Genomic DNA, 27,713 nt, shown 5'->3' with positions numbered 1-27,713 from the left:
CATCACGCTGCCAGGCATTTCTTCAAGCATGCCTGTTACACATAAAAGGCAGCGATCCTTCGAGATCCTCCTGAGGCAGTACCATGGACCCGCGAAAGCTTACAATGCCTGGTAACAGTCACCATGGCCGATCGCTAAGCCACAAGCCACGGCTGGGGTCTCTGCGATATGAACTGGCCCGATGCGGTGCCATCTGATCCGCAGCTGTAACTGGGTTAATCTGCTCGCATGCTCCTGAATAAGTGAGCTTATGCCCCGTCTTGCACTGGGCTAACTGTAACTGTCCGTTAAGAGGACTCGGAGTGTAGCGGATAGCGGAGCGGCCAGACTGCGGATCCGCCGGACACCGCCGCCAAATCAGGCCGGACTCGGTAGCGCTGTCTTCGTGCTCAGATCCTGAAGCGCACCGACAGCGTCCGCAGCCTTGAGCTGACAAGCTGGACAGCAGTCGAAATCGGGATGAATGTTGCCTGTTCAGGGTTATGTGTTTGCTCGTGACTTAGCCCACTCAAGCGCTAATGCGAGTCCATACGGCGTCTGCGTCCAACGCGGCAGGCGGCAGATGCAACTTGTCCAGCACAGCAGGCGGTATCACATCTCGTGACACATCTCGAGAGCCGAAGCGGCCTCCACCGTGAGTAACATGTTATATCACGCAAATCCTGCCAATTTTGTGCGGAACAGGACTGCACCCTGCTGTTGGCAAAACAGTTATTTCTTTATGAGGGTGCACATAACTTAATGACTGTGCGATTTTCCTGGCCAGGCATGACCAAATTATTTGACGAAATTGATGAATTATAACGGCTTGCATTTTTGGCGGCTGTGAACAAAGTGTGACAACAAAGCATGCATTTCAGATGGATCTTGGCTGTACTCAACCGGGCTAGGCATCGATCAAGGTTTTACACCCAGTCTCTCTCTCTCTCTCTCTCTCTCTCTCTCTCCTCTCTACTCTCTCCATGCTCTCTCTCCCTCTCTCTCTCCTCCCCCTGTCCTCTCTCTCTCTCTCTCTCTTCTCTCTCTCTCTCTCTCTCTCTCTCTTCTCTCTCTCTCTCCTCTCTCTCTCTCTCTCTCTCTCTCTCTCTCTCTCTCTCTCTCTCTCTCTCTCTCTCTCTCTCTCCTCTCTCTCTCTCTCTCTCTCTCTCTCTCTCTCTCTCTCTCTCTCTCTCTCTCTATCTCTCTCTCTCTCTCTCTCTCTCTCTCTCTCTCTCTCTCTCTCTCTCTCTCTCTCTCTCTCTCTCTCATCGCCCGCAGGATCACTGCGGCACACAATCCCCCCCCACCACGGAAAGGTGGTGCCTCACGGGGAGGGGGGGGGGGGGGCTGCATCTGAATCGGACAGTACTGACACCGCTTGGTAATTCACATTTGCCTACATCGTGCGTCACCAAAAAACGTCACATTTGCTTACACCATGCAATCGTTAAGCCCTTTTATTTGCTCCGGTCGCCGAGGCAAGACATTACTCCTTTCAGCGCTCAAAAAGGGAAGATCCATGAGTTATGTTTCAGCGCACGACCTGTGGTGAACTGGCGGTTCCACTCATCTGCTACGCGTTTATCCCTTCCCTGCTCTTTCAAACGGCGCTCGCTTCGCGCCGCCCTGACGCCACTTCGTGACATCTCTGACGGATTTCCACCCACGTGGTGCCGCTTGTTCGCATCTGGCAAATCTTACGTTGTCTATAGTGGTCGAATGGGCGAGGTCTTATTGTATTTACACTGCAATGTTGCAGGAGATCACGTCTGATGAAAGGGCTCGTACATGAGATACGTTACGGACAGACCACACATTTTTTGTTAACAAAACCGCGCTTCTTCTTGGTGATTACTTCATGCATTCGCGATGAATACCCGCAAAGACATTAGCCGCTAAGAAGTGTGACGGCGGCACCGCGCTAGGCCGGGTCGTTCAACTGAAAAAATGTCACCACTTTTCCAATAAGATAAGTTTGGCATGCCACCTCGCTCGTTGTTTCTACCTGCATAAGACATAAAAAACTGCCCCATGAGTCCACTTTAAGTTTTTAAGTGCACTTGCAAGGAGCTTGCGGGGAACATTATGCATTTATATATATATATATAAATATATATGTATATATATATAAATAAATAAATATATATACATATATATATATATATATATATATGGGACAGTACTGTTGGCTCTATTCCTCGCAAAAAAGCCCGCAGAAAAGAAAGATAGATGCATCGATATTTCGGCTACATGCCTTCATTGAAACGAATATCAATAGTGAATATCAGCAGACTTCTGATATTCGCTTCGACAAAAGCATGTAGCCGAAATTTAACGTATCTATCTCTACTTTCCCTGGTTATTCTACGAAGAATACGCATGACATAACTGTCTTATTTTTATGAACCTAGCTTACTTTCCGACGTTTATCACTCTTCTTCCCTGGGACGCCACAGGGCAGCGTGGGACGACACGGGTCAGGTTTATAACAAACCACAGGAAAAGAAATTGTAAGTTTCACGCAGTATGTGGAGGGAGGGGGGGGGGGAGACGGAGCATCGCTCTCAGGTATTCGAACAGGGCAGCATAAACACGGGTTGATGGAGAAAGTGCGATCGATTCCGCGCTCTCTCTCCAGGAAATCAGCATCACAGGCACGCATTACCTACATGATAATGGAAAGAAACGAACTTTCGAAAAGACTGAAATGCATTTTCGAGCGTTCTCAAGACGTTGCGATCACAATACGGTGGTCCATGGCACCCTCAAATTTACGCTCCAATACCTAACCTCGAGTAGGCACAATGCTCAGAATTACTGCACACATAAAGTTCGTGGTGGCCATCACCATGACAATGTTCATATCTTGACAGATACCTAAGCGAGGCCAACAAGCTATACCACTCTCATCTCTGCACGGAATCAAGCTTCCCGACAGCGTCCATGCAATACACATGGGTCCAGCCGACCGTAATCCATATCCGGTGCAAGCATGCGTAACGGCGTGAAATGCTCCAGAGCGTCAGGGAGTTCAGTCGCTGCCGATTACCGCGACCTGCCTGACAGGATCGACCAGGCCTGGTGAGAAGTCGGCGCCCTCTATCAGTTTGCAATCCGCCGTGCAGATGTTGTGTGCATGCGCGGCGGCCGCGCGTGCCCGGTCCAACCCCCCCCCCCCTCCTCTCCTCTCCCTCTCCACACACAGCAGCCAGTCATGCTGGATGGGTCGTTACTCGGCGCCGCATTTTCGGCGCCAGCTGCCAGCGCCACGCTGGCTGCAGGTGGCACAGGGTTTGCAGCCGACGCCACCTGGCGGCAAGTACGATCTTTTTTAAAAACTACATGACGTGCAGAGAATAAAGGCACATTTTAAAACAGGAACACGCGAAAATCACATGTACACAACGATAGAACATCGTCTTTTGAGAAATCTGGAAGATTCTTTCGGTGTCAAATTAATAAACTCAGGGGTATAGCTTCGTAAAATGAGCTGGGGATGGTGGGAGTGGGACAGTGAAAAAGACGAAAAACACCCAAACGATACACGAAGAGTCTGGTTTCTCCCGGATTAGGCCCACTTCCTCCTCAAAGTTGGAGAAAGGGCTGGAGCCCAAGTTGGGGGAGAGGGGGGGAGGGGGGGGGGGCAGGACGGACTAGGTTCCCTCAGCCGAAAGGAGACGACATCCCTGCACATGCTTCTGGCCATCACGTACCTCTCAGCATCTAAAAGACTCAAATTGATAAAATTTTACTTGACAAAATTCCTTCTTCCTGTTGCAGGCCCATTTTACAGATCTTGAGCGGCGGTTGAACTTACCCCCACCGGCAGTGGCCAGATCCGCGTGTCTGTATCTTGTATCTTGTTGTATCTCGTGGCTCCTCTCTGCTATGGAGAGGTCGTGTGGTGAAAAGTGCGACGCGGGACATTGTATGTGAACGAAAGCATGCTCAGTCTGTCCCAAGGAAGCCAAGGACGTCCCATACCGGCTTATGCCGGCCACCAATGATGCATTAATGACGCTGTTCCTGCCGTGTTGGCAGACAAAGTACGTACATAAATCAAAGCTGCTGAGCTATCGGCCTTTTCCAGACGATCATATCGAATCATTTCAGCAGCCGCGCGGTACGTTGCTTGAATCAGGGCTAAAATTCCACGCGCTGGCAATTCAAAGTCCGTGATCAAATTCAGGGCCGACAGCTGGCACCGCTGTGAACGGTCCCAGCATCTGGGTGCACTAAATATCCTGCGTAGTGCAGCCCGAAGAGAGCTGTCAAACTAATATTTTAAGATTCCTCAATTACGTGCGACTGCTCGACGTCCCCGGTGACCCTAATGCCCCATAGCCGATTCATGGAGCTGTTGGGCCCACATGGGCGGCGTTACACGCAGCGCTGCCACACCGAGTCGTCAACATCTGCGCCTGGTTTCAACATTCAGCCCATGTTTGTAGCATTTTTCACCATTGGCAAATCGTACCATTTCCATGTCAATTGAATGGGAGAATAGTGACTTTGTGATTGGTGAAATGGTGGTGACATTGCAACGTTGTAGAAAAACTTCACCCGTTCAAAAGCTTACATACAAATGCCTCACAATTTCTGCGTGCAACGTTAGTACAATTTTGCTTCCTTTTGCTTAAGTTCCGCGAGCCTGCGATGAGCGTCTGCACAGATACCAACCTTTGGTGCAAAATGACCTTAGTAGTTGGCGCCCCCCCCCCCCTCCGGTCATCAAAAATGCCCGCCTTTGAAAAGTGGGATAGCTAAACCACCAAAGTTGAAAATAAAAACAAAGTCAAGGAAATCACCCCTAATGGTGCAGTGCAGATCGCCTCCGTACATGTCGTAACTGCTCTTCGTCGGTATTTATGAGCTGGTGTATTAACAGATTTGCTGGATTGACTGCCTTCTGTCACCGAAGAGTCGGAAAATGAGACATTGACATGGGCGATGATCTACTGGGGTGATAAAAAAAAAAACAGTAGGCCTTACACTAGTTGTCCATTTTCATTTCTGCTTGCAGGAGCGGTTATTATGCCAGAAAGTATCCGTCAAGAGCAAAAATCCAACACACCCGCAGCCGTTCTCAAAACAAAACGTGGCCAACTTTTGTCGTACACCGTAAATATTGACGTGGTGTATTATCCACCTCCTCAAGGCAAGCATTTACAACTTCCCTATATTGACACTTCCTTTTGTGTACGGTCGCAGCGCTGAACTAAAACTGCCGTAACGCGTGGGCGGTGGGCGGTGGGCGCAGCGCGCCCGGGCCAGTTCCGCGGCGATTAGCACGCTGTCACGTGATCGCCACAGAGAACGCGGCCGAGGTCAGCAACCACCGCAGGGCGAGCCTCAGAGACCTCCGACGTCAGTCCTCTCCATGTCACGTGTCACCTGGATGGGCATCCAGCGCGCTCGACTGGGCGTTCGGCGCTCCGCTGTAATGCGCACACGCGGCGGCGCGGCAGGCTTCGTCCAGACCCATGCAGATACTTTCAATATACCACATGGCTACGTGTCTGTGCCTCTCGACAGCTTTTGATCCTCGCCACCAGATAGCAAGCCGCTATCATTGGCCAGTACGTCGCAGTCTGGTGGGCGCATGTCAACATGAGCACCTGTTTGAGGGCGGTGGTAATATCCCCATGTTTGAGGACGCTCGGCAGTCGTGTACAGAGCAGTGACAACAGGCCGTGCTGATGTCACCCCCCTAATCCAGACGCCATCCACTTGAGACGTTCGGCAGTGAACTCTGCCACCCCACGGCCACGTTTTCCCAGACGTCCTCGGTGCATTATCACACACACACACCGGGTCAATTTTTATGGTATATTTAAACACGGCTGTGCCGGGACCGGGGCCGAGTCAACAGGACAGCGACGCGTCCGGACGCTGGCGCCCACCGGGTCTAAAGCCACACCCTCCCTCCCGACAGGCCAAGCAGCTATCTGTCACGTGACAAACATGAACCTACATCAACACAAAAAACGTACAGCGGTTACGTGGATCCGCCTGTTGGCTTCCAATGTTTGCGATTACAAGCGGAAGGAATTTCTTAACATCGACTACAAAGTCTTCGGGAATTACGAGGCTATATACTGAGAATACGCTAGAATACCGGGGCCCACCTATGCGACTGAACAACCATTTTCAGCTGGTTGTGTCAAGTTAAAGATAACATCACCACTTAACCAACATTATTCACACCGATATCGATAAGCACGGAAAAGGACCTTTCACAGAACGCGCGGCGGTGTTTTGTTCTGACTCGCTGCTGCTAAATTGCGGGGCGCGTTACGCTGCTGCAGGGACGCGGATCGGAACATTATGAACGGACCTTTTTGCATACTCTATAGCGTGATAAGCAGAAAACCTCAAGCTCTATTCAAACCATTTTTTTGCTGCACGCTCTCGGTGCCGTTTTTTATGGTTGGGAGGCCATTTGAGCGCCGGCGGCACGAGGCCGCCGCGCGGGCTCCGAGACGAGACGGTCCACCCTGCAAAGAGTGCCGCCAACTGGCGTCAATCTTACGTTAGTACAAATAATCCATAACGTTACAAATTCACGCGGGCAAACCAGTTCGCCTGGAGGCGGTCTGCCCGCGGGCCGGCGCTGGGCCGGCCGTTCCCATTCTGGAGAATTCAAACACCGAAGTCTTACGTGAGCTATTTACAGGCAGCGCCGGCCGGCCCGGGACGGGCGCGGCGCGGCGCGGCGGTACGACCGGACACGACTGCGCGGCAAATTAGGGGCCCGCGCGCGCGCGCGCGGCAGCGAGCCAGTCGGCAGACGAATACAGGTGCGAGTCAGCGGAGAGCCGCGTCGACGGGCGCGGGCGCGGGCGAGGACGGCGCCCCGCGCCGCCCGCCCGGCTCCGGCCCCAGCGCCGCGGGCGACCCCCGCCGCCGCCGCTTAATCTACCAGAAACAGTGGACGCCGAAAGCGAGCGGTGGGCCCCGCCGGAGAGGTTCGCGAATTGAATACGGGGTGCGCGGGCGCCGCTGCCGCCCCGGCGCGGCGCGGCGCCCGGCCGCCGCCGCTCGGCGAGCGCGGCCGCCTGGTCACGTGTGCCAGTCGCGGTGAGTTCAGTGTAGCTTGCTTGGCTGCGGCCGCCGCTCGATATTGCCAGCTCTCCCAATCCCGCCCGCCCGGTGCTGCCGCCTCTCAACAGTCATCGCCGGCGCACGTAACAAACAATACAAAAATAGACTCTGTCGCGCTCGCTCTCTCTGCGTGTGTCGCGCGTCGCGTCACGTCGCGTCACGTTCGTCACGTCCGTCGGTCGGTCGCGCGGAGCGCTGGGGCGGCGGCGCGCCGCCCTGACTCGAAACATCACAGAGGAGGCGGCGCCGCTACTGCGCCGGCTGCGCCACGCGCCGCCGCGCGTCCTCGAACTGGGCGTCGCCGGCGCCGCCGGCCGGTGTCGCGCTGCCGGGCATCGAAGGTCGTCAGTCGGGCGGCGGCGGTCACACACGGCGGGCCGCACACGCAGACACCGGCGAGGCGAGACAGCGGGGCAGCGCCAGCGGCTGGACGGCATCACACGGCAACATCGAATGATGTCAGCGAAACGAACATCACAGTTCTGCCACCTGTGTTGACCGCCGACTGAGGAGGACACGGATGCCGCGGCAAACGGGCATCTGACTCAAAGTATCACTCGTTTCGCTGGGTCCGATCTATTACTGTCCGCTACTACCATGAAGCTATCCATTCTGCCCAAACATCACACTTAGACGCCTCAAAGGCAAATATTGGTACAGCAAATATTTAAACGTAGCTTGCTGGCACCGTTCTCCCAAAAACAGTCATAAACCGAGCGCGCGGCGCATTACACCCTCGTATCTGCGCCACCCGGAGACCCCAGCCCGCCCCGGGGCGGCGCCTCTCGGCCGGTGTCGTCAGGTAGCCCGCTCTCACCGGACAGCCGGCGGGTCGGCGCCGGCAGTGGCCGGCGGCGGCCCCTCCCCGCTCTTGGCCGGCGGCGACGGCGCAGCCTTCTTCTTCACCTGGGAACGGAGACGTCAGGTCACCCAGAGGGCCCGGTGGGGGGGGGGGGGGGGGGGCGGAGGCCACGCGCCTAGCGGCTCGCGGATGGCCTTGCTACCGTGCAAAGCAGATTATCGGCGGCGAGGGGCCTTTATCTGCAATGCGCACTTGAAGCAACCAAATTACCGCGCGCAAGAGCATCACCGGGCTCGAGAGCCGCCTGAGAGCCAGACAGACGTTTATCTCCGCTCGTGTGCTCGCCAAATTCGAAACGCAAACTTTTCAGCACGAAATGCATAACGTGGGACTACATCTACACAACAATGACATAATCATAGCAAGAAACGGGAGCACGAACCCCACACGCATGTGACCGATCACGGACACAGGCGCTCGCCTGTGCCACTCCGGCACATCGGCTGAGAGCGGGCCGTGGCGAGCCCACTCTGCGACCACTGACCGTGGTTTTTCGGGCGGCGCGCGGGCCGGCGGCGGGCCAGACGCCGGGCTGCAGCGGCTGGCCGCGCCCCAGGCCGCGGCGCAGCGCCACGGCCGGGGGCGGCCGGCCGCGGCCCAGGCCCAGGTTGCCGGCCCACGAGCCGACCACGACGCCGCCGATCTGGAGGCGCGCGCCGCGCGCCAGTAGGCGGCGCCCGCCGGCGGCCGGCGCCGGCCCGGCCAGCGGCGGCCGCGCGTACTGTACGTGCAGGCCGTCCAGCACGGCCCGGCGCACCAGGTCCAGCTGGCCGACCATCTCCAGCTGGTTGTCGCACAGCTCCAGCACGTTGCGGCACTGGGTCGCCTTCAGCAGGAAGCTGCGGCACGCGGGGAGACACGGGACGGGTCAGCACGCGGCGCGCCCCACACGACTGACACGCCGCCGCGCACGCAACTGCGACGTCCCAGGTGCGGTGCCACATCGGGGCACCGCCGTCATCGCGCAGACCGCCTTAACCCGGACCGGGCCGGTGGCGGTCCACGCGTAGAACACCGACCAGTCCTCGTCAGCGGGACGGCCGCCGTCGACACGCCCGGCCATACCGCCCGACAGAGCACCGCTCCGGCAGCAGGGGCCGCGCTCCGACGGCGCGTCTGCCGCCTACCAGCCGGGCCTCAGCGGCGGCGCCTCGGGCCCGGCGCCAGCCCAGCGGGGTGACACGGAGCGGCGGCGGCCGGGCGCGGTCCCCTGCGCCGTCACTGGGGCCGCCCGGTCGCCGGGTACGGGCCGGCGCCGGCGGTCGGCCGGGGCTCGCGGCGACGGGCCGGACCGGCCGCGGCGGAGGAGGCGGGTCGGCGGGGGCGAGTCGGGTGACCGACATCCGCCGTCGCGACACCGTCACTCAGCGGTGTTTGACGTCCGGCGCTTCCGGCCTAACGCTACATCCACAAGCAAAGGCGTCATGCATGAACGATACGAGGCCACCACAGGTCCTCTGGTCCAACGAGCATTACGAAGAAAACACATACAGACACCATGTAACGGCGAGTCACGTGACGGTGACGACGTCTGTATGTCCTTGGCTATTGCCTTCACTCCATATACAGTGCGCACACGCTCCCAACAGGGCCAACTTAGAGCGGACAAACACAGCCCCGGCGACCAGGGCCTGCACCGCCAGCCCGCTGCAGCCGAGGCCTGCCGCTGCCGGTTCGGGCCGTTCCGCGGTGTCCACTCCCGACCGCCGGCCACCCGGGCCGCGGGAAGTCCGGACCGCGGCATCCGGCTCAGCCCCCGCCGGAAGCCACGACAGTGAGACGCGGCCGCCCGGTCTGCGGCGCCCCGCCGCGGGCGGCGCACCCACCTGTGGAACAGCTTGCCGTCGAAGAAGAGCCACGGGCAGCACATGAGCCACGGCACGGGCGCGCCGCACGCGTCGTTGGCGAACAGCACCACCTCGACGCCCTGCATGAACAGGTTGGCCAGCTGCACGGCTCGCGCGGAGAGCGACGGCAGCTACCGGCACGCACAGGTCGGAGGTCAGGGCGGCAGGGTCACGCCAGTGTCAGGGGGCGGGCGGCGGCACAGCGGTCGGCCAGGCCGACGGGCTCGTCGCGGCGCCGGCCACACAGTAAAACGCGTGGTGACCGACCGGCACGGAGGCACGCCGCAGAAAACCCTGCAGAAAAGGCTGAAAATGTTGACGTTGCAGAAAACTGCGCCGAAGCACCGCAGCACGACCCGTTTTCCCCCATTAATTTTTAGGAACATAAGATGGTGCGTCGTCAAGGGGTAAGCAAATGACGAGTGGGGAGCCGCTAACGATGACTTTGTTCATCTCGCATTCAAAGTCGCAGCCGACATGAAACCACACCTCGACCAACTAATCTCGCAGCGCCGAAGGCGAGAGCCTGCCCGGTTCGGCTGCCACAACTGTGTCACTGGTGTCGGCTGCACGAGGGGCCGCTCACCTGAAGGTCCTGCAGGTACTGCGAGTCGGTGAGCTTGGGACTGAGGGCCTGAGCGATGAAGGCATCCAGTTCCGGCTTGCAGAGGAAGGCCTGACCGTTCGGACCACTCTGCGACATCATGTACCTGGCGACAGGGACGGCCGCTCAGCCGCCCACGCCGACGCCGACGCTCCGCAGCGGCGCACCGGGCACCGCCGCCGCCAGCAGCGTCGCCAAAACGCTTGTTTGTGACTCGGCCAACGACCTAAACAACGGCGGCCGCGGCATATTTAGACTTCCTGCGGCTTGCGGGCGAAATGGATTTGTTCACGCTTCCGTGCGTGAACAAAGAAGAGAGCAACAACAACGCGAGATTGCCAGCACGCCGCTTGTGATAACTGTACCGGCACCAACACCGTGTCTCCCAGAACTGGGTCGGCGGCTCGGTGGGGCCCCGCGACGCCTCGGCTTCGGCGGCAGGGCTAACCTGAGCACGCAGGCCAGCACGAGCAGGTGCTGCGGCACGTAGACCGGATTGCGGATGTTGGGAGAGTCGGCGTTGACGCAGCTGAGCAGGGCGCGCAGGCGACGCTTCTTGTCGTCATCCGTCGTCCTGCCGGGGGGAGGGGGGGGGGGGGGGGGTCAGCGGCGGCGCTGATGCTAAAGTCGTGAGACTCACGCGCCGCGGCTGACGACACAGCGCGGCCACGCGCTGAGGTCAGCACAGCGGCCGGCGGAGGGGAGGGGGAAGCTGATATGCCCACAGGCCAGACACGGTTCGTGGTCAGCAGTCGGCACCGGTAACACAGACTGTCAGAAGCTGCTCATACTATATCATCCCGGGGCGTTTGCAGTCGACGTACGCGTACTTCAGCCCAACGAGCAATGTCGGCACCAAAACGCAGCCGGCGCCAGCCGGGCCCCGCCCGTCGCCAGACGGTCACCAGCCAGCAGAAGCCGCTGAGCGGCGCCCGGCCAGCCCACGGCGCGATCTGGGTCACCAGGTCACACCGGGCTCCATTCAAACGCGTCGGCCGGCCGGCCGGGCCGGTGGAAGGCCGCGCCGATACCGGCGGTGGCGGCCTCCCGACACGAGCCGGGCTGGCGGCTATCGCCGGCCGGATACGGCCGGGGGCGTATCGCCGCGGCGGCGGCGGCGGAGGCCGCGGGCGGGGCGGGGGGCAGGGGGCGGCGGGGTCGGCTGCGCCGGGCGCCAAGGCCAGCCGATACATGGCGCGCGGCACCTCTAACGCCAGCCACCGCGGAAGCCGGCGCGCCTTATCGAGCCGGCCCCACTCTGGCGGCGCCGCCGCCGCTGCGCTTCTGCGCAGCGCCGGGGGCCGCCCCGCTGCCTCGTCACGCAGACTGGGCTAGACTGGGGCGCGCGGAGCCAGGACACGCGTCCCTTCCCGGCCAAAGGTCGACCGGCGGCCGGCGACACCACTTCGACGAAGTGGTCAGAATTAGTGGCGGCGCGATAAACGGCGCGTCCAATGGCCACGAGTACAAAATCAACAAGCGGGTATCCGCAATATCTATAACTGTACAAACAGGGGACCATTTATGAGAGCGTGCTGGCGGTGGGCGTTGTCGGATGGCCAGGATACGCGAGGCCACGCCACGGGCCTGTTTAGGAGCGTCACAACACAACCACCGCTGCCAGGTCCTCTCCGAGCGCTCGTGCCAGCGCCCAGCGTACGGCGGCGCCCGCTCTGAACACCTCCGGGCGTACGCTGCTCTGCTACTGGGACGGCAGGCTGACTGCCGGTCAGCCTGCGGCCGGCAGCGCCTGCGCTTGGCAGCGCCTGCGGCCGGCAGCGCCTGCGGCCGGCAGCGGCTGTGCTCGGCAGCGCCTGCGGCCGGCAGCGCCTGCAGCCGGCAGCGCCTGCGGCCGGCAACGCCTGCGGCCGGCAGCCACGGCCCGCCCGCGCGCGTGCGCTCGATCGCGACGCTGCTCGGCGCCGGAAGGGCTCCGTTTCCGACCGGCGCGGACGCCGCGATGCGGGGCCAGGCCGTGCTGACGCCGCAACGCTTCCACGACAGCCGACAACGAGAGCATCCACGACACAAGAAACGTCATGGAGCCCACACACGTCCGGACAAACGAAACGGCGGAGCCACCACATACAATAGCCAGGGGACAACTTTAGAACGGCAGCTCTTGCGAATTGGGGAGGGTGCGAGAAAAACTGGGCACTGCCTGGCGCAGATGGCGCCAAACAGCTTTGCACTTCAGGCTTGTGCCCGCAGCAAACAATGGGACTCATACACGTACTCTATGAACATGCTATTATTAGCACGATCCTTCTAAGTGGGTGGCCCTATGCTTATACTGCTGAGGAAATTCTCATCACCTTTCTACTGCCATGTCACGATACTGTTCATATTAAGAGTGGTTTAATATTCATATAAATGGTTTAGCAGAACTGCTCACCTGCAATTATTTGTTTAGCCAGGCATAACTACTAAACAAGTCCTTTTCCGAACCAAGGCTCCCCCGTCCTACACTCACGGATAAGCTTCGAGACGTAAAATGGTTTCCACGACCAGCAAACAAAAACAAATTTCCCCAACCTGAAAACAAACTGCCCGAAGGAATTTGGTCAGAGCTCTAAAAGAAACACAACTGACCCAAACACCCTGGAGGCAGCACCAGCTTACTTACTGCCACCGCTACACGCCTCTAGCTATGTTGACAGGTCAAGGCCAGGGGAGAAGGTGTACCGCCATGGAGACGTTGGAGTCGTAACGGCAGTCCCTGCTCCAAGTGAGGCGCAAAGGGACTAATATGGGGATAACGCCAAGCGGCACCCACGCTCACAAGCGACCAACAGAAAACGCGGGGGAAGTGCGTACCCACAGTGAGTCAAAATGACGGCACCCAACACTCGCGTACCGCTGTAAGCGTCACAAGTCTGCTCACATGCTTAAATGCTTGAGACCACAGTTTGTTGAAGGTCGGTGACCTGGAAACAGCACCCAAACCCGGCCAGCCGCTTGCGACAGCCTGGTAGGGGTGGGTTCAGAGGGAGGCATAGAGCAATGCACATCACGTCACCAGTGCCGGCCGTGTCAAACCGCAGCGGGGGCGGGGCCGCTCCGTGGCCAGCGCCAGCCGCGCTGGGCACCGTCCGCCGGCCGATCACGCGGCGGCGCGCCACTCACCCGAACCACAGCCGCTGCACGGTGGGTACGCCCCAGCCCAGCGGGCGCGCCGTCACCAGGTCCGGCCGGGTGTACGGGTTGAGCCGGCTGTACGCCCACTCGCGGACCTGCCAGCAACGGGGGAGGGGGGGGGGGGGGGGGGTGAGGCGGGCGACCGCGCCGTCTCCCAGGCCGGGCCGGCGCTCGCAGCTGGAGCCGACAGACGAGCCGCTCTCAGGAGATGCCGGCTGGTGTCGCGGCCCTTATCGCACGCTGGCAGTCATTCATTGACGGATGACACACAGCAGGTGCACGTCATGCCAGGGCTGACGACAGGCGGGCACAAAGAGACACGTGCGGCGCCAGTGCACCGCTGGTGGCATCGGACGCGCCACTGGGAACCCCTCAACAGGTGGCAGAAGGCCGCGCTCGACCGAATAGTCAACAGCATGCAAATACTACCGATCAGCGTGTCCAGTTTTAAGTACTGCAAATAGGTCGTCCTATGCATGATATTATGCACGTTGGCACCATAAAAATGGAGATATATTCTGATTTATGGATGGAATTCACGACATTGTGAGCCAGCTGTTATCGCTTCTGCTATTCCAAGCCGCTGCACAAGGACACGACTCAAAAACGAGATATGCAAAAGCGATGCTGGGCTAAGCATCTCTCAAACGACAATCGAACAGTTTCGCTGCACGGTCCCTCCATCCACTCAGCCCGGCAGCCCGTGGCCATCGGGCGGCGTCGGTGAAGCGTGCTCTGCCGCCGGGCCCCGGCGGCGGCGGCCGGCGCGCTCACCTGGACCTGCGGCACCTGGTGCTGCTCGGCGGCAGGCTTCTCCTTGTCCTTGTTGTGCAGGAAGCTGTGGTGGTAGAGGTTGAAGAGCACGGCGTACACGCGCTCACGCACCGGCCGGTAGAAGAGTGCCGCGTTGGGCAGCTCCCGGCCCAGCTCGTCCTCCATACTGACTGGCAGCTGGATCTCGCCCTGCGGTCCGGCCCGACCCGGTCACGTCATGTCGGATCAGGTCAAACAGAACGGCCAACGCACGCAACCCACAGGCATCGTCATAGCTCGCTTTCCACCAGTGTAACCCCCCGGTGTGTGCCAGGGACCAGGGATGATCGGGAACAGTAAGGCAACACAATCTCCTCGACACGTCCGAAACGAATCCATCAGGGTGCCGAGTCCACGGATGGACCTCTTAGGTGTCCACTGCATTATGCGCCGGCTGTTGGCGGTTTGAGATCCACATCAGCTCAGATCAGACCAGTCTTGACACAACCGTACCACGTAGGCCAGCTTGCACCACACGGAACTAGACCCAAGCGGCTGGCACTGCCAACAGCCTCAGCATCTCACCTGGGTCAGGGCCTGGTGCACCCAGGGCGACATCAGACCCTTCTGGTGACGCTCGGCCGCCGTGCGCAGCACCTCGGCCGTGACGGGCGGCAGCGGCGGCGGCGTCAGGCTCACGTGCGGCCCCTCCGGCGGCTGGCGGACACACGGGACAGCTGTCCAGAGCCGGCCACACCCGGCGCGGGGGCGCACAGCCGCCGCCGCTTCCCGTCACACAGCTGCCGTGGAGGCGGCCGATGGATCACCACCATCATGCGTGCCAGACACTACGTGTGGCTAACAGTTTGTTTAAACCTGCGGTACCCATTATTGCTCGAACAACAGTGAAATATTCTGAGTGCTTCGACAAGGTCCAATCTTATTACCCACCACCTCGCGAGCGCCACACAACACTCGGGGAGTCGTCCGCGGGGTGGTGTGCTGCGGCCGAGCGTCGGCCAGTACCGGCGCGGCCCGCGCCACCGGCCCCGCGACGACCGCCGCAGCACGGGCCGGCGTCCGGGGCCGGCGCTGACCGGCTGTGGATCAGCCCGAGACGGGGCGCAGCACGGGCCGGCATCCGGGGCCGGCGCTGACCGGCTGTGGATCAGCCCGGGACGGGGCGAAGCACGGGCCGGCATCCGGGGCCGGCGCTGACTGGCTGTGGATCAGCCCGAGACGGGGCGCAGCACGGGCCGGCATCAGGGGCCGGCGCTGACCGGCCGTGGATCAGCCCGAGACGGGGCGCAGCACGGGCCGGCGTCCGGGGCCGGCGCTGGCCGGCTGTGGATCAGCCCGAGACGAGGCGAAGCACGGGCCGGCGTCCGGGGCCGGCGCTGACTGGCTGTAGATCAGCCCGAGACGGGGCGCAGCACGGGCCGGCGTCCGGGGCCGGCGCTGACTGGCTGTAGATCAGCCCGAGACGGGGCGCAGCACGGGCCGGCGTCCGGGGCTGGCGCTGACTGGCTGTAGATCAGCCCGAGACGGGGCGCAGCACGAGCCGGCGTCCGGGGCCGGCGCTGACTGGCTGTGGATCAGCCCGAGACGGGGCGCAGCACGGGCCGGCGTCCGGGGCCGGCGCTGACTGGCTGTAGATCAGCCCGAGACGGGGCGAAGCACGGGCCGGCGTCCGGGGCCGGCGCTGACTGACTGGCTGTGGATCAGCCCAAGACGGAGCGCAGCACGGGCCGGCGTCTAGGGCCGGCGCTGACTGGCTGTAGATCAGCCCGAGACGGGGCGAAGCACGGGCCGGCGTCCGGGGCCGGCACTGACTGGCTGTAGATCAGCCCGAGACGGGGCGAAGCATGGGACGGTCCGCCGCCCGGCGTCGGCGTGCACTCACCCCCAACACGTCCCCGTTCACCGGCGAGCTGTGGCCGTTGAAGGAGCCCGGCGCAGAGACATCTATCGGGCAAGAGGGCCACTTTCATTAGTGACACTTCAGCTGTACTTTGTGACCGCAAGCCTCACCAGCCACGACACATGCAAACACAACTAGACCACACACAGTGTCCTGCAGACAAAATTCACACACTGACAGCACTACCTCGACTAACGCATCCATCATGGGAGCATTCGTACAACGCAGAGCGAGACGGCTGGCGGCAGCCCCACCTGGGGGCGACACTCGGACCAACCATAACGGCCACGTCCGCTCATTCTGTGCCGCAGCCGACGGCTAATAATCAGTCAGATCAGCTGGCCTGACTGCATGTCAGGTGCATACCGCAGACGTTCGCAAGGAGTTCCAACATCGCCTTAAAGCCCACCTCATGAACAGACAGCTCCCCCCCCCCCCCCGTGGTTTAATACACAGCCGCCTGAGTGGCAGTGATGTCGACATCTTGTCATGTTATTACACCCCGGCTCGGGATCAACTGCGTGTTGTCCCTTCCGTTGGTCAAGATCAGCCAATCTGGATCAAACCGGGCGGCAGCCAACCCAGCATCCAAGCGCCGCAGGCTTGGGAAATTGACCGGCCAGGTCCAATGTCTGGGTTCGGGGCCAAGGGGCAACGAATTAGCGCCAGCGAATTGCGTGCGGATGCCACCGGAGGGACAGGACTCCAGCAGGACTCCAGTGAATTTATATTTACATCCTGGACACCCCACTGGGTGAGTTCTAGAAAGCTCCCCCTCCCCCATTTCGTCCGTCAAGGAGTACCTATCGAGTCCACCCCTTACGGTATCACAACACTGGCAAGGGCTGCGAGGATCAGCTTCCAGCACCGCCAAACGGCCCCTTCCGCTGAGCCATTCCATCGACAGTGGCAACCCTACTAAAATACTCGTGCATGGCGCTTTTCGAACAAGTGGCAGTTCAGTTTGCCGCCTGAAAGACAGGTGCACAGTACCAGTAAGCCCAGTAAGCGGGTACCGCACCACGAGCGACGGCAGGGGACTGATCGTCCGAGGTCTGCCGCCCCGCCACACAGCCCACGGCGCCGTCCGACCGCCGCCGTACCGTCGGTGGTGAGACGCTCCAGCTGGACGGTGACGCCGTTGACGGTGGCGCCGTCTGCCGGCTCCGACGCCCGCTCGAACAGGCGCCGCGCCGCCGCAGCGTCGGCGTCCGGGGAGGCCGACGCGGCCTTGGCGACAGGGCGGGACACTGCGGCGAGGGGAGGGGTGGAGCTGGGTCAGCCCCCGCCGGCCGAGCTCATCGGCCGCCAAGCAGAGCGCCCGAGGCAGCAGACAGCACGCAGCGCCGTGGCTCTCCCCGGCTTGGTAAATCCGGCCTCAGGTACACACAACAAATGTAGTAACAGCTGACGCAAACGCAGGTCAGCTGACCGGCAACACGTGAACAGCGTGGATACTGGCGCCGCCAGTACATAACACGCTCCCATGAGCCGAACTGCCGCTCCTAACCAGCTTAAAAGCACCGACTAACCACATCCTGCCAAACGTCCTGTTTACCCGAGAGTAGATAATTCATCGGAGTTCATCTTGAGCCGGCCCAGGGCCGACAGCTGCACGCATCAGCCCGCGCGACCGCCCGGCCAGCCAGCGCCTCCTCCCCCGGCGAGCCTCGCCGCCGGGCGCTCACCTGAGCCGGCTTTGTACTTGCAGTCATCACGCGAGCCGTTCATGTAGTAGCGCACGCTCCGCTTGAGCCTGTCGACGCGCGGGTCGGCGGCTGCCTTGAAGACGAGCGCGCCCACCTGGTCCAGGTCGTCGACCGAGGCAAGGCCGCGCACGAACTCCACCACCAACCCCGTCAGCTCCTCCGCCGTCGGCTGGCGGCGCCGGGGCGGGGTCGGCGACGTCAGCAGCTGGGCGACCCGACACGCGCCACAGGCGGGCGCGTGTCGGGCCGGGTCACCAGGGCAACGGCAACGCGTCACGTGGGGGCATTGCACGTACGGAAATGCCATAATGGTGCATGATATCGCGGTAACATCACCACTGCATGGCGCTTCAAGGGAAAACACGCAACGAATGCAGCGCCAGCGATCATTTTTCGGAGCACTGAGGCGGCAACGATATGGAGCGGATTATGAAAGCACCCAGTCGGCGACATCTCAGAGGTCAGCGCGCACCCGGACCGCTCCGGTGGCGGACAAGTTCTGACCAGATCCATCTGGCCAATCCGCGACCACCATAATGCCATTTGAACACATCAGCCGGCCCGTGGCGTCTCCATGCGTATAGCGCTGACAGCCACCAGAAATAATCGATAAAGCCCCTAACGTCGGCGTATGCCAATGCATTATTCCACGGCACATGTACAGAAGCGGCGCCGCGCGCGCGGTCCGCACCCGAGCAACAGGCACTGTCTGTCCCCCCCCCCCCCCCCCCCACCCGCTGATGGTGCAGGCGGGTCCCGGGATATCTCGCACGAGCGGCGACTGAAGGCAGAGCCGAGCCACGCCAGCGCCGACCGGAATTCGTCACCTCTCCCTGGAGCTGACCGGGACCCGCCACTGCCGACCGCCAGCGGCGACTGCTGCCGGGCCCGAGCGGAGGGGCCCGCCAACGGACGGCGCGCGGCTGGTCACCTTCCCGCCGGCGGCGCGGCTGCCCAGCTGGTCGTGAAACTCGGCCAGCTCGTCCTCGGTCAGCAGGTAGTTGCCCAGCAGGGCGGCCAGCAGGCAGAACCGGTTGGGCTGCAGGTCCAGGCCGCGCGCCACCTCGTTCAGAATGAACTCCTTGGTCTCCAGCGAGCCCTGACGGCAGCGGCGCCACCGTTACCGCACGCACCACTTGTGTGCCGGCGGTTACACACCGCGGCTGCACACCTCTCACACGGCCTCCGATGAGCAGTATGGTTCGGAGATGGCACAACATGACGATCGCATCCCACACAATTTCATGCAGTCTTACAGTTCAAAAGCTTCCACATACTTCATATCTTTAGGCATGTCGCGTTATGGCCATGGTGTTTCCCTTCAGCGAATGAATAGCACAGCCTCGCAAATAACACCGGCTCTTCATACAACTGCCCAGTATGACGAAAGACACGTGGAACAGAAGTCGGCAGACCGGTGCCGTCACCAATGCCGAGGATGTGCCGCAGGCCAGTGTAAGAGCTCAGAAGCACACCAAACGCCGGCGGATCGATCGAACATCACACCCCCCATACACCGCTGTCCGCCACAGGTGCGCGCGACGACAAGCATTATACCGGAGGCGCTGTCGGCCCACACCGAGCCACCTGGGCCGGCACCTCACCTTGTAAGTCAACTTCATCTGTTTGGCGGAGAAGAAGCGCGGCGGGTTGCACATGATGTACTCGGCGTCCTCGGCCATCACGCCGTGGTAGTTGTTGTCGCGGCAGAAGGCCATCACCTCCTGGCGGTGGTCGTCGCTGGAGCACAGCACCTGCACCTTGAGGTGACGCAGCGCCATGCGCAGCGCGGTGCGCAGGCAGGCCGGCGCCGTCCACCACACCTTGGGCGGCGGTGTCGACTTGAGCGCCACGTGCTTCAGCGCCTGGTTGATGTCGCGCCGCTGGGCGTACTGGCGCGCCACCCACTCGCGCATGCGCGGCAGCTCGAGTGCGCCGGAGAAGAAGACGGCCAGCTCCATGTTGTTGGCCTGCACCGTCTGCACCAGGATGGAGAGGAACTGCACCATTCGGTTCCACTGGCCACCGCACACCCAGTCTGTGGACGGGGCGACTGGTCAGCATGGGCGTCCGGCGGCACAGCAGCGAGCGCCATGCTGAGCTGACAAGCCGTACACAATCGCATTTCAAACGCCCTTCGAATCGTCTAAATGCACTCATAATTCTGGCATATTTCATCAAAGCTACACTGTCGAGTGGTCTTACTTTCCAGTTCATTGCAGGCTTCCCCGGGGAAACATCGCAACACACCGCCCAAACCGCTTGCATACCATTGCAGCCCGCCCTGGTCAAGCAAAAAGGTCACGTTCGCGGATCCTATCACCAGAAGCGGGCGCGGCCCAAGGTCGCCGCGGCTGCAGGCCCCGTTTTCCCACCCGGCCGGTCGGCGGCCTCCCCGCGCGCCGCGCACCGGCTTCGTCCCCGTCCGTCGACCGAGCCAACGATAACAGGCCTGGCCGGCCGGCCGGCGGCGGCCGCGTGCAACCTGCACCGGCACTGGCGACCGGCGCGGGGCGACCAGGGCGGGGCGCCCGGACCGACCTGGCCCACCCCGGTCCCGATCTCGGCCACGCGGCTGTGCGGGCCAGCCGCCGCCGACCGCGACACCGTCCACGGGCCGTGGCCAGCGGCGGGGCGCGCTCACTCGCGTCTCACTGCACAAGCGCGTCGACCCGCTGGGATGTGTAGATAACGACAGCGGTGTCTTAATGGCGGAGGGGGTCGTCATGGAGCAGTGCAAGATTTCAAGATCTGGCGAGAGCGAGCTGGTAGGCCAGGTGCCACAGACACCGTCGTTACCGCGCGGCAAACAACGTATATGATGCACAAGAGAAAACTATCCACCAGATTTGCTCTTTTGTCAGTCTGACAGCAAAAGACAGAAGGATGAGGTAGCATTGATAAGCGGAAAAGATCAGTTTCAGTCGACGCGCCCTAAAACCGCGATTAACGAACAGCCGCGACAGCCGCGAACAGCCGCGAACCGGCTGTGCCGGCCGGCGAATCATATCAGCTGGACAGACCCCAGCTCCTCCACGCGGGCGAACCTGCAATAACCCACATCCCGCAGCTGCCAGGGCGACACCTGCGGCACGCGCCAGCGTAGACGCGCAGACGCGCCGCGCTCGTCGACTGACCTGAGAAGTAGCCGCCATACAACCGGTCCAGGCAGCCCTCGGCGTCCAGCACGAGGCAGAGCTCGACCGAGGGCGGCGGCCGGTGCCGGCTGCTGGGCGTACGCGGCCGGTGCAGCGTCACCCCGCGCGCGATCTTAAGCAGGTCCACCGGCACGCACGCGTTCGGCACGTGCGCCTCGATGAACCGCTGCAGGTCCTGGATCCCCATCTTCGGCAGGTGTCACGTGGGTTGGTCACCAGGGCCAGGACAGGCAGTGCAAGTTCTGGGATGCTTTAGGAAATATGTCAAGGTGTGCACAGAATTTGACCAGGATGAGCAGCCTGAACCAGGTGGGTGGCAAAACAATTTCTTGGGGCCAGGATTAAGATAAATTGCACCCCATTGGAATTTTGAATCCCACCTGATTAAACTACATGTCTGTGAGGAAATAAAGGAAAGAATGATATTCTGAGGAAAATTTCCATCATGGTGAAAGGAAGGTTTTATATGATCTGAAAATACAGACTTTGATTCAGATAGTCAGACATACAAATTGCATAGCAGTTAAGGTTTACATCTGGGAAACCAGAGGCACATGGTTTGATTCCCTGCAGTACCTGCCTGCCCTCCCTGTCATGGTGGGAGACAAGCAATGCCATATAGCCCAAGCAGATAAGCATGTTGTAAAGCCCCAATGCCAGACAGACAATTCAGATGGCAAATGTGCACTCACCACACCATTAATACACAGGTACAGGAAATTCTGACTGACAGACTTAAAAAACCAAGCCAATACTACTTGAATCAAATCATGTAATGAACAAACCCTCAATCATTTTATATCTTACGTCTTGTGGATGTATCTTATGTCTTAAGTCTTACATAAGACTATGATGCTCACTAATCAATGGTCAACAACTATCTACAAAAGGTATGTCTGGATGTTTCTGACATCTTTACACTGCATTAACAAAACATTTGGCCAGCTATTGATCATAAGCAACCATACCTGATGCTTATCCATTTATAAATTTTAATGTTCTTATTGGTATTAGGCCCACTATAAAACTGTATGACCACAAACATCAAGTTGTTGCAAAATTCACAGAATGGGATATGCTCCCTTTTGCTACTAGTTTTCTTTTCACACAATAATCTAGCACAGTTCAGGAATCAGGAAGGCATATTGGGAGGTAGGCAGTGCACACATGTATCTTTTTCATGCCACCACTTAAGTCTATAACATAAAAAAGAAAAAAAACAAAGGACAAAAAATAGACTATGCCATTTAGCACCTATAAAAATATAGTTAATAACTAATCACTGATTGATATTTCTCTATTATGGTGTATGCTAACAGCATACCCTTATATATTCCATGGCTTTTTCTGAGAATACTGAACACTTTGTTGGTGTGCTTTCAATGGTAAGCTTACTCACATTATGCTGTTGACAGCCATGACAGTTCATGAAAGGAGTGGGAGACTACACCTAATCATGACAATCTTGCACAAATGAGCCTATCCCTACAAAATAGCACCCGTGATATGACCATCGTGTCTTGAAATCTACACCAGCACCATATGTACACATCATACCAGACTGTGCCACTGCCACAATGCACTGCACATCATGAGAACCATCCTGCAACCTGTGGCAGGTTCATCAAGGATGGTGATGTTCTATCTGATATTGAGGCAGCTGCAGACATCCTTTACCCCCCCCCCCCCTAATTGTTTGGAGATGGAGTGGCAGCATATGTCAGGGAGTCACAAGGAAAAGCATTTGAATCAGTCTGCTAATGGGCACTTTACACCTTATTTATGGCCTTAGACTGTTATATTCTTAAATTCACTCACACATTTGGGGTGGTGAAATCCCTAAATGAATGATTGCCTACTCACTACAATCAAAATGACCACAAATACAGGTAACTTGGTAATAAAATAAAGCATTCTTTTACATTCAGAGAAAATACCTTAGGCTTATATCACCATACAATGACACAAGTCTGCACAATATGCAAGGTGTTCAAAGCCAACAAAACCATGCACAATCAATAACCATTATCCTTGTCTTTCACCTCTACACTGACAGAGATCTAACTAAATCATTGCAGTCAGTTGTCATGTGCGAATGCATTTCAAACGTGTAGATTCATTTCATTAAGCATTCAGGCGATTAACGCCAACTACACACAGGAATATCTGCGTGGTCCAAACGTGATCCCCCTCCGTTCAGCAGATTTCCCGTCCTTTGAACACCTTGACGCGGAAATGTCCCATCAATTATCGGCATGTAAGTGGAAGGTAAACGAGAGCATTTACTTACCGTAGCAGGAAACATAATTTAGCCCAAAAATAACCGCGGCGGAGACCCCATGCGGAATTCCGCCACGACCGCCGCAGCTCCGAAAAGTGTACGTTAGTGACGTGGCGCCGCCATCGATTGATGGTATCGATTTGAGGCCTTGTTGCTAAATTTTTCAGGAATATGATGTGGTTATCACAGACCAAAAACAAAATTCAAATATTAGTATGCAAGCAATTACAAAATTTTACCACCTCATGACTAAAGCTTTGATCCAACCCGGCAAACGGATGTTGCACCGCATGTGATGGCTGCTCAACCGAAACTTTTGTTGCAAATGTGCGGAAACAGGCTTGCCTTGCGGTCACAGGCGCTGCTATGTTCAGCAGATCGCTCACTGAGCAAAATAAACATGTTGAGACAGTGTGTGTACGACGAACAGCATCGACATGAATATGCTAGGTTATCAAACACACTTTAAGTATAAAAGTAACTATTTCGTTGGCGTAATTAAAAGTGGGTCTAGGGGTATAGTTTCCAATTCAATCGGGGGAGGGAGGGGGGCTTCGGCCCTCCAAATTGGACTTCAGTCCCCCTCCATACGAACTTTGGGAAGAAAGTGGGCTACGGGTGAAGTTCGTTCGTTAGGGTATTTTTGGGGCAGGCTGGGGCACGGGTCAGATTTTGTCTCCGATTGGTGGTTAAGCTATTTTTCGATGTCAAGCCCCCCCCCCCCAGCCTTTTTTGCGAAGCTACGCCTCTAAGTGGGTCTACGGATACCGGAAGCCCGAGCGAGCGTCTGAGTCCTGATTCGATTCCAAGTGCAAGAGTGTAGTTCGCTATTCAGTTAGGGCGGTTGGAGCCCCCGGTCCCCATCGGATACATGATGGTAAGTAGATAAAGGCCGGAAAACAGCACGCTTTTGTGCGTATTTCTAGCATGTATGTAGAAACTGCATAGTGGGCGGGGCTGGGAGGAAGCTTCCAATTGTTCTAAATTGAGGTTTTGCCACTCCAATTTTGCCCATGGACAGAAGTAACGCAGGCAGGGGCAGAGGGGCACATGTCCCCCCCCCCCCCCGAAGGTTCCGAGGGACCCGAAGCCCCCATCGGAACTTGAGATTTAGGACTCGATTTGAAGGCCCGTAGGGCCTGAAAAGCCATCCGGAGATCTCATTCGGGGGCCCGGCCCGCAGTGCCGTGCACTCCAATGCCAGCGATAGGGCCCTGCGCGCTGATCAGGGGCCCGCTGAGTCGATAAAAGCCTATATTTCGGTCAGATACCATCAGTATGCACCGTCGGTTCCGTGGCGGCATGGGCCTGAGGGTTCATTTCCCAAGCAGGGACGAAGACGGAGCCAGCAATTTACAATGTTCGAGAACCAACAGCGCCTAATAGGGACCCTGTGTTGCCAAGGGGCTCCGAGCCGGCCAGAGGCAGTGTTCGAGGACCCCCGAAGAACCTAGGGGCTCACGGGTCGGACGATTATGGGCCCGATTGGAGGGTCTGAGGACATAAAGGGCTGATCGGAGTCTTATTCAGGGGCCCCGACCTGCGAAGATGGACCCTCAAATAACGGATAGTTGGCCCTTTGCGCTGATCGGGGACCCCTGAGTCGGTATTGGCCTATAAGTCGGTCAGGTACCACCGTAACACGTAGTCGGCTGCGTGTCGGTATGGGCCTGAGGACACACTTCCCAATCAGGTATACAGCCGGATCCAGTGATTTACACCGGTCGGGAGCCTTGCATCTGTCAGGAGCCCACAGCGCCTAACAGAGGGTCCTGTGCTCGCAAGGGCCCCGAGCCGACCAAGGGAAGTGTGCGATGAGGCCTGGAGAGGGACCTGGGCGGCCACCGGAACCGATGACCGAAGGTCCGGTTGGAGGGCATAAGGGCCCGAAGGTTCGACTGTAGGTCACATAAAGGATCGCGACCCGTAGGGTCGTGACCAGAAATATCTGTCGGAGGTCCTCCTGCGCCATTTGAGGAAACCCTGAGACAAAGTGGGTCTCCAAATCGGCCAGAGACCACGAACACGGAGCAGTCGGCTCCATGTCCGTCTGAGCCTCATAGGCCCATTACCCAAGCAGAAATGAGGCCGAGTCCGCGACTTGCAATGTTCAGGGTCCCTGACAAAATCATAGGCTCCTGTGTCGGTAGGGGGCCACAGTGCCGAACAAGGGATTCTATGGCGGCAAGTGGTCCCGAGCCGGAGCGGTGTTTAAGGGGGCCCGAAGAGTGACCGAAGGGTCTCTCGAGACCATAGATCAAGGGGCCGATGGGATGGTTGAATCGTCCGAAAGGCTGGCTGCAGGTCACATTAAGGAACCCCGCCCATAGAGCCATAATCTCAAATGTCAGTAAGATGATCTCTTGCACCGATAGGGACCCCTGAGACAGAGCGTTCCTCTTTTTTGGCCAGAGATCACAAGCAACGAACTGTCGGCTTCGTGTTGGTCTGAGCTCTGTGGGCCCACTTCCCTAGCAGGGACAAGACCAGACCCACGGTTTACATTGGTCGGGCTCCTGTATCGTTCAGGGGCCCACAACGCCTATAGGGGGTGTAATGGGCCAGAATGCCTATATAGGGCATTCTGATACTGCGTCAATAAGGGATCGGCCACTGGAAGATTTGCTCGCCAGGGACGGGGACGGGAGCCCGAACGGCAAAGGGTCTCTCGCGCTGGTCGGACCCTCTGACAATTAAAGGAAACGTACGACTTATAATGAGTGCTCACACTGAGGTAATATAGCAGTTTTGTGCCAGTCAGGGGCCCCAGTACCGAACGGTGGGCCCTCCAACCCTATTTCAGCATGGGCCCGTTAAAGCCCTCCTGGAGTTTATGTGCCAATTATTGACCACCTGAGGCGAGCAGGGGTGTTGTTGCGTTGAAGACGGTTCATGCGTCGATCCCGGACCAACGGTCCGCGTCAGAAGGCCTCCGCGTCAGGGAGCGGACCAGTCAAATACGATGTATCCCTCTGAGGGCCTCCGGATCGGTCAGGCGATGCCGCCCCGTGTCGCCAGAATGACGGCCGGAAAACACATCGCGGTGGGACAACAAACACACCGCGGTGACCCTGCAGCCCTTGACCGAAAACAACAATGTGTTCCGTAATGTTGTAATCAATGGTTCCCTTTAAATAAAGGGAAAGAAAAAGGGTCTCAGTGATGAATGGAGTGGGTCGAAATTGGCTTAAAACGCGCAAGGCCGTCCCATGTTTCCCTGAGAACGGTCATTATTTTGTAGAATCGACTAGTAAAACAAACACCATTAAAAGCTTTGAGGCTGCACGTCGGATGCTGATAGCGAAGTGGTTAACGCGCCTGCGTTAACCACTGCACGTGTCTGGGAAACCACAGGCGAGGAGTTCGATTCCCCATGGTGCCCGTCCTTCCCGCCAGTGTGAAAGGCCGGCGGCGCCATGTAGCCCCAGCAGCTAAGTGCGTCATAAAACCCCAATGACACGTCCGCAATCTTGGAAAGCAAGAATAGCGATGGCTTGGATCGCAGGTTTCGCAAAACCGAACGGCATTGGCCACTGCAAGTAACGCCCGGGGGCGGGCACCCAGCGCGCTACAATGATCATCGTAAACTTATGTTTCTGAATGCCTTTCAAAGTTGATTTGTGCCTTTCAAAGATAAGACTGGGTGAATCTATTTATTAAAACTTTGAGGCCGTCCTTTGGGCAGAGTAACGATTGCAGCAACACGGAAAATGGAGACTTTACCATGCTCTTCCATTCCAGTTCCACCGCCAGATTGCAGCACCGCTTCACGGTGCTATAAAGACTGATAAGGTATTGGCATCAACCTAAAAACCGCACAGGTTTTTATCTTAATTAACTAACACGTCATTGGGCACCACATCGTACAAATGTGCGATGTGGTGTCCAAAAACGTTGAAATGCATTTCTTCTAGATGCGTCAGCATTTTCGTCCATGTGTTGGCCACAACCTTATGTTAGCTGCGGGACCGACGCCACGCGGCCGAAGGAGACTGCAACGCCTGGCGTCGAGTTTGTTGTTACTAAGATATGCGAATGCGCACGCTCAAAACTACTTTACTTTATTTGTGCCACTAATCGATTCTGACTGGATGTTGAAAACATCAAGACCAACATGGCTTAGCCATGTTAATGGAAATTGTTGACCCATTTTGATCTTCAATCTACATTCGCGGAATCCTTGCTATTTTTGTACAACTCAGCTAAAAATTCCCACAAAATCTCTAAGCTCTATCCGTTTGAAATAGTCCGCCAGAAGACTGTCAAAAAAGGAGCACCAGCGATTTATTTCATGCAGGCATTTAACGCATGATTTTGTCGGCTTATTTACTGAAAACTTCAGGCAGAATTGATCCCG

General features: G+C 58.3%; 1 protein-coding gene across 1 annotated transcript; it reads right to left on the bottom strand.

The window, feature by feature from the left end:
• Window positions 1–7,519: 7,519 nt before the first annotated feature.
• Window positions 7,520–23,486, bottom strand: LOC119108130 (constitutive coactivator of PPAR-gamma-like protein 1 homolog). The gene is made up of 15 exons (XM_037231707.1): window positions 23,366–23,486; window positions 21,055–21,546; window positions 19,522–19,955; window positions 18,849–19,016; window positions 17,897–18,086; window positions 17,312–17,458; window positions 16,191–16,252; window positions 14,873–15,004; window positions 14,309–14,497; window positions 13,523–13,629; window positions 10,845–10,970; window positions 10,379–10,502; window positions 9,772–9,923; window positions 8,430–8,784; window positions 7,520–7,588 (listed from the first exon to the last, which is right to left on the bottom strand). The coding sequence occupies exons 2-15, from the start codon at window positions 21,260–21,262 to the stop codon at window positions 7,520–7,522; spliced, it is 2,463 nt and encodes an 820-aa protein (XP_037087602.1). The 5' UTR covers window positions 21,263–21,546; window positions 23,366–23,486.
• Between the last annotated feature and the right edge of the window lie 4,227 nt (window positions 23,487–27,713).

This window comes from Pollicipes pollicipes, unplaced genomic scaffold, assembly GCF_011947565.3.
Source record: "Pollicipes pollicipes isolate AB1234 unplaced genomic scaffold, Ppol_2.1 Scaffold_6686;HRSCAF=7923_pilon_pilon_pilon, whole genome shotgun sequence".
In the NCBI taxonomy this organism is placed as follows: Eukaryota; Metazoa; Arthropoda; class Thecostraca; order Pollicipedomorpha; family Pollicipedidae; genus Pollicipes; species Pollicipes pollicipes.
The sequence above is the reverse complement of the archived record's forward strand: the minus strand, read 5'-3'. Positions and strand labels throughout refer to the sequence as shown.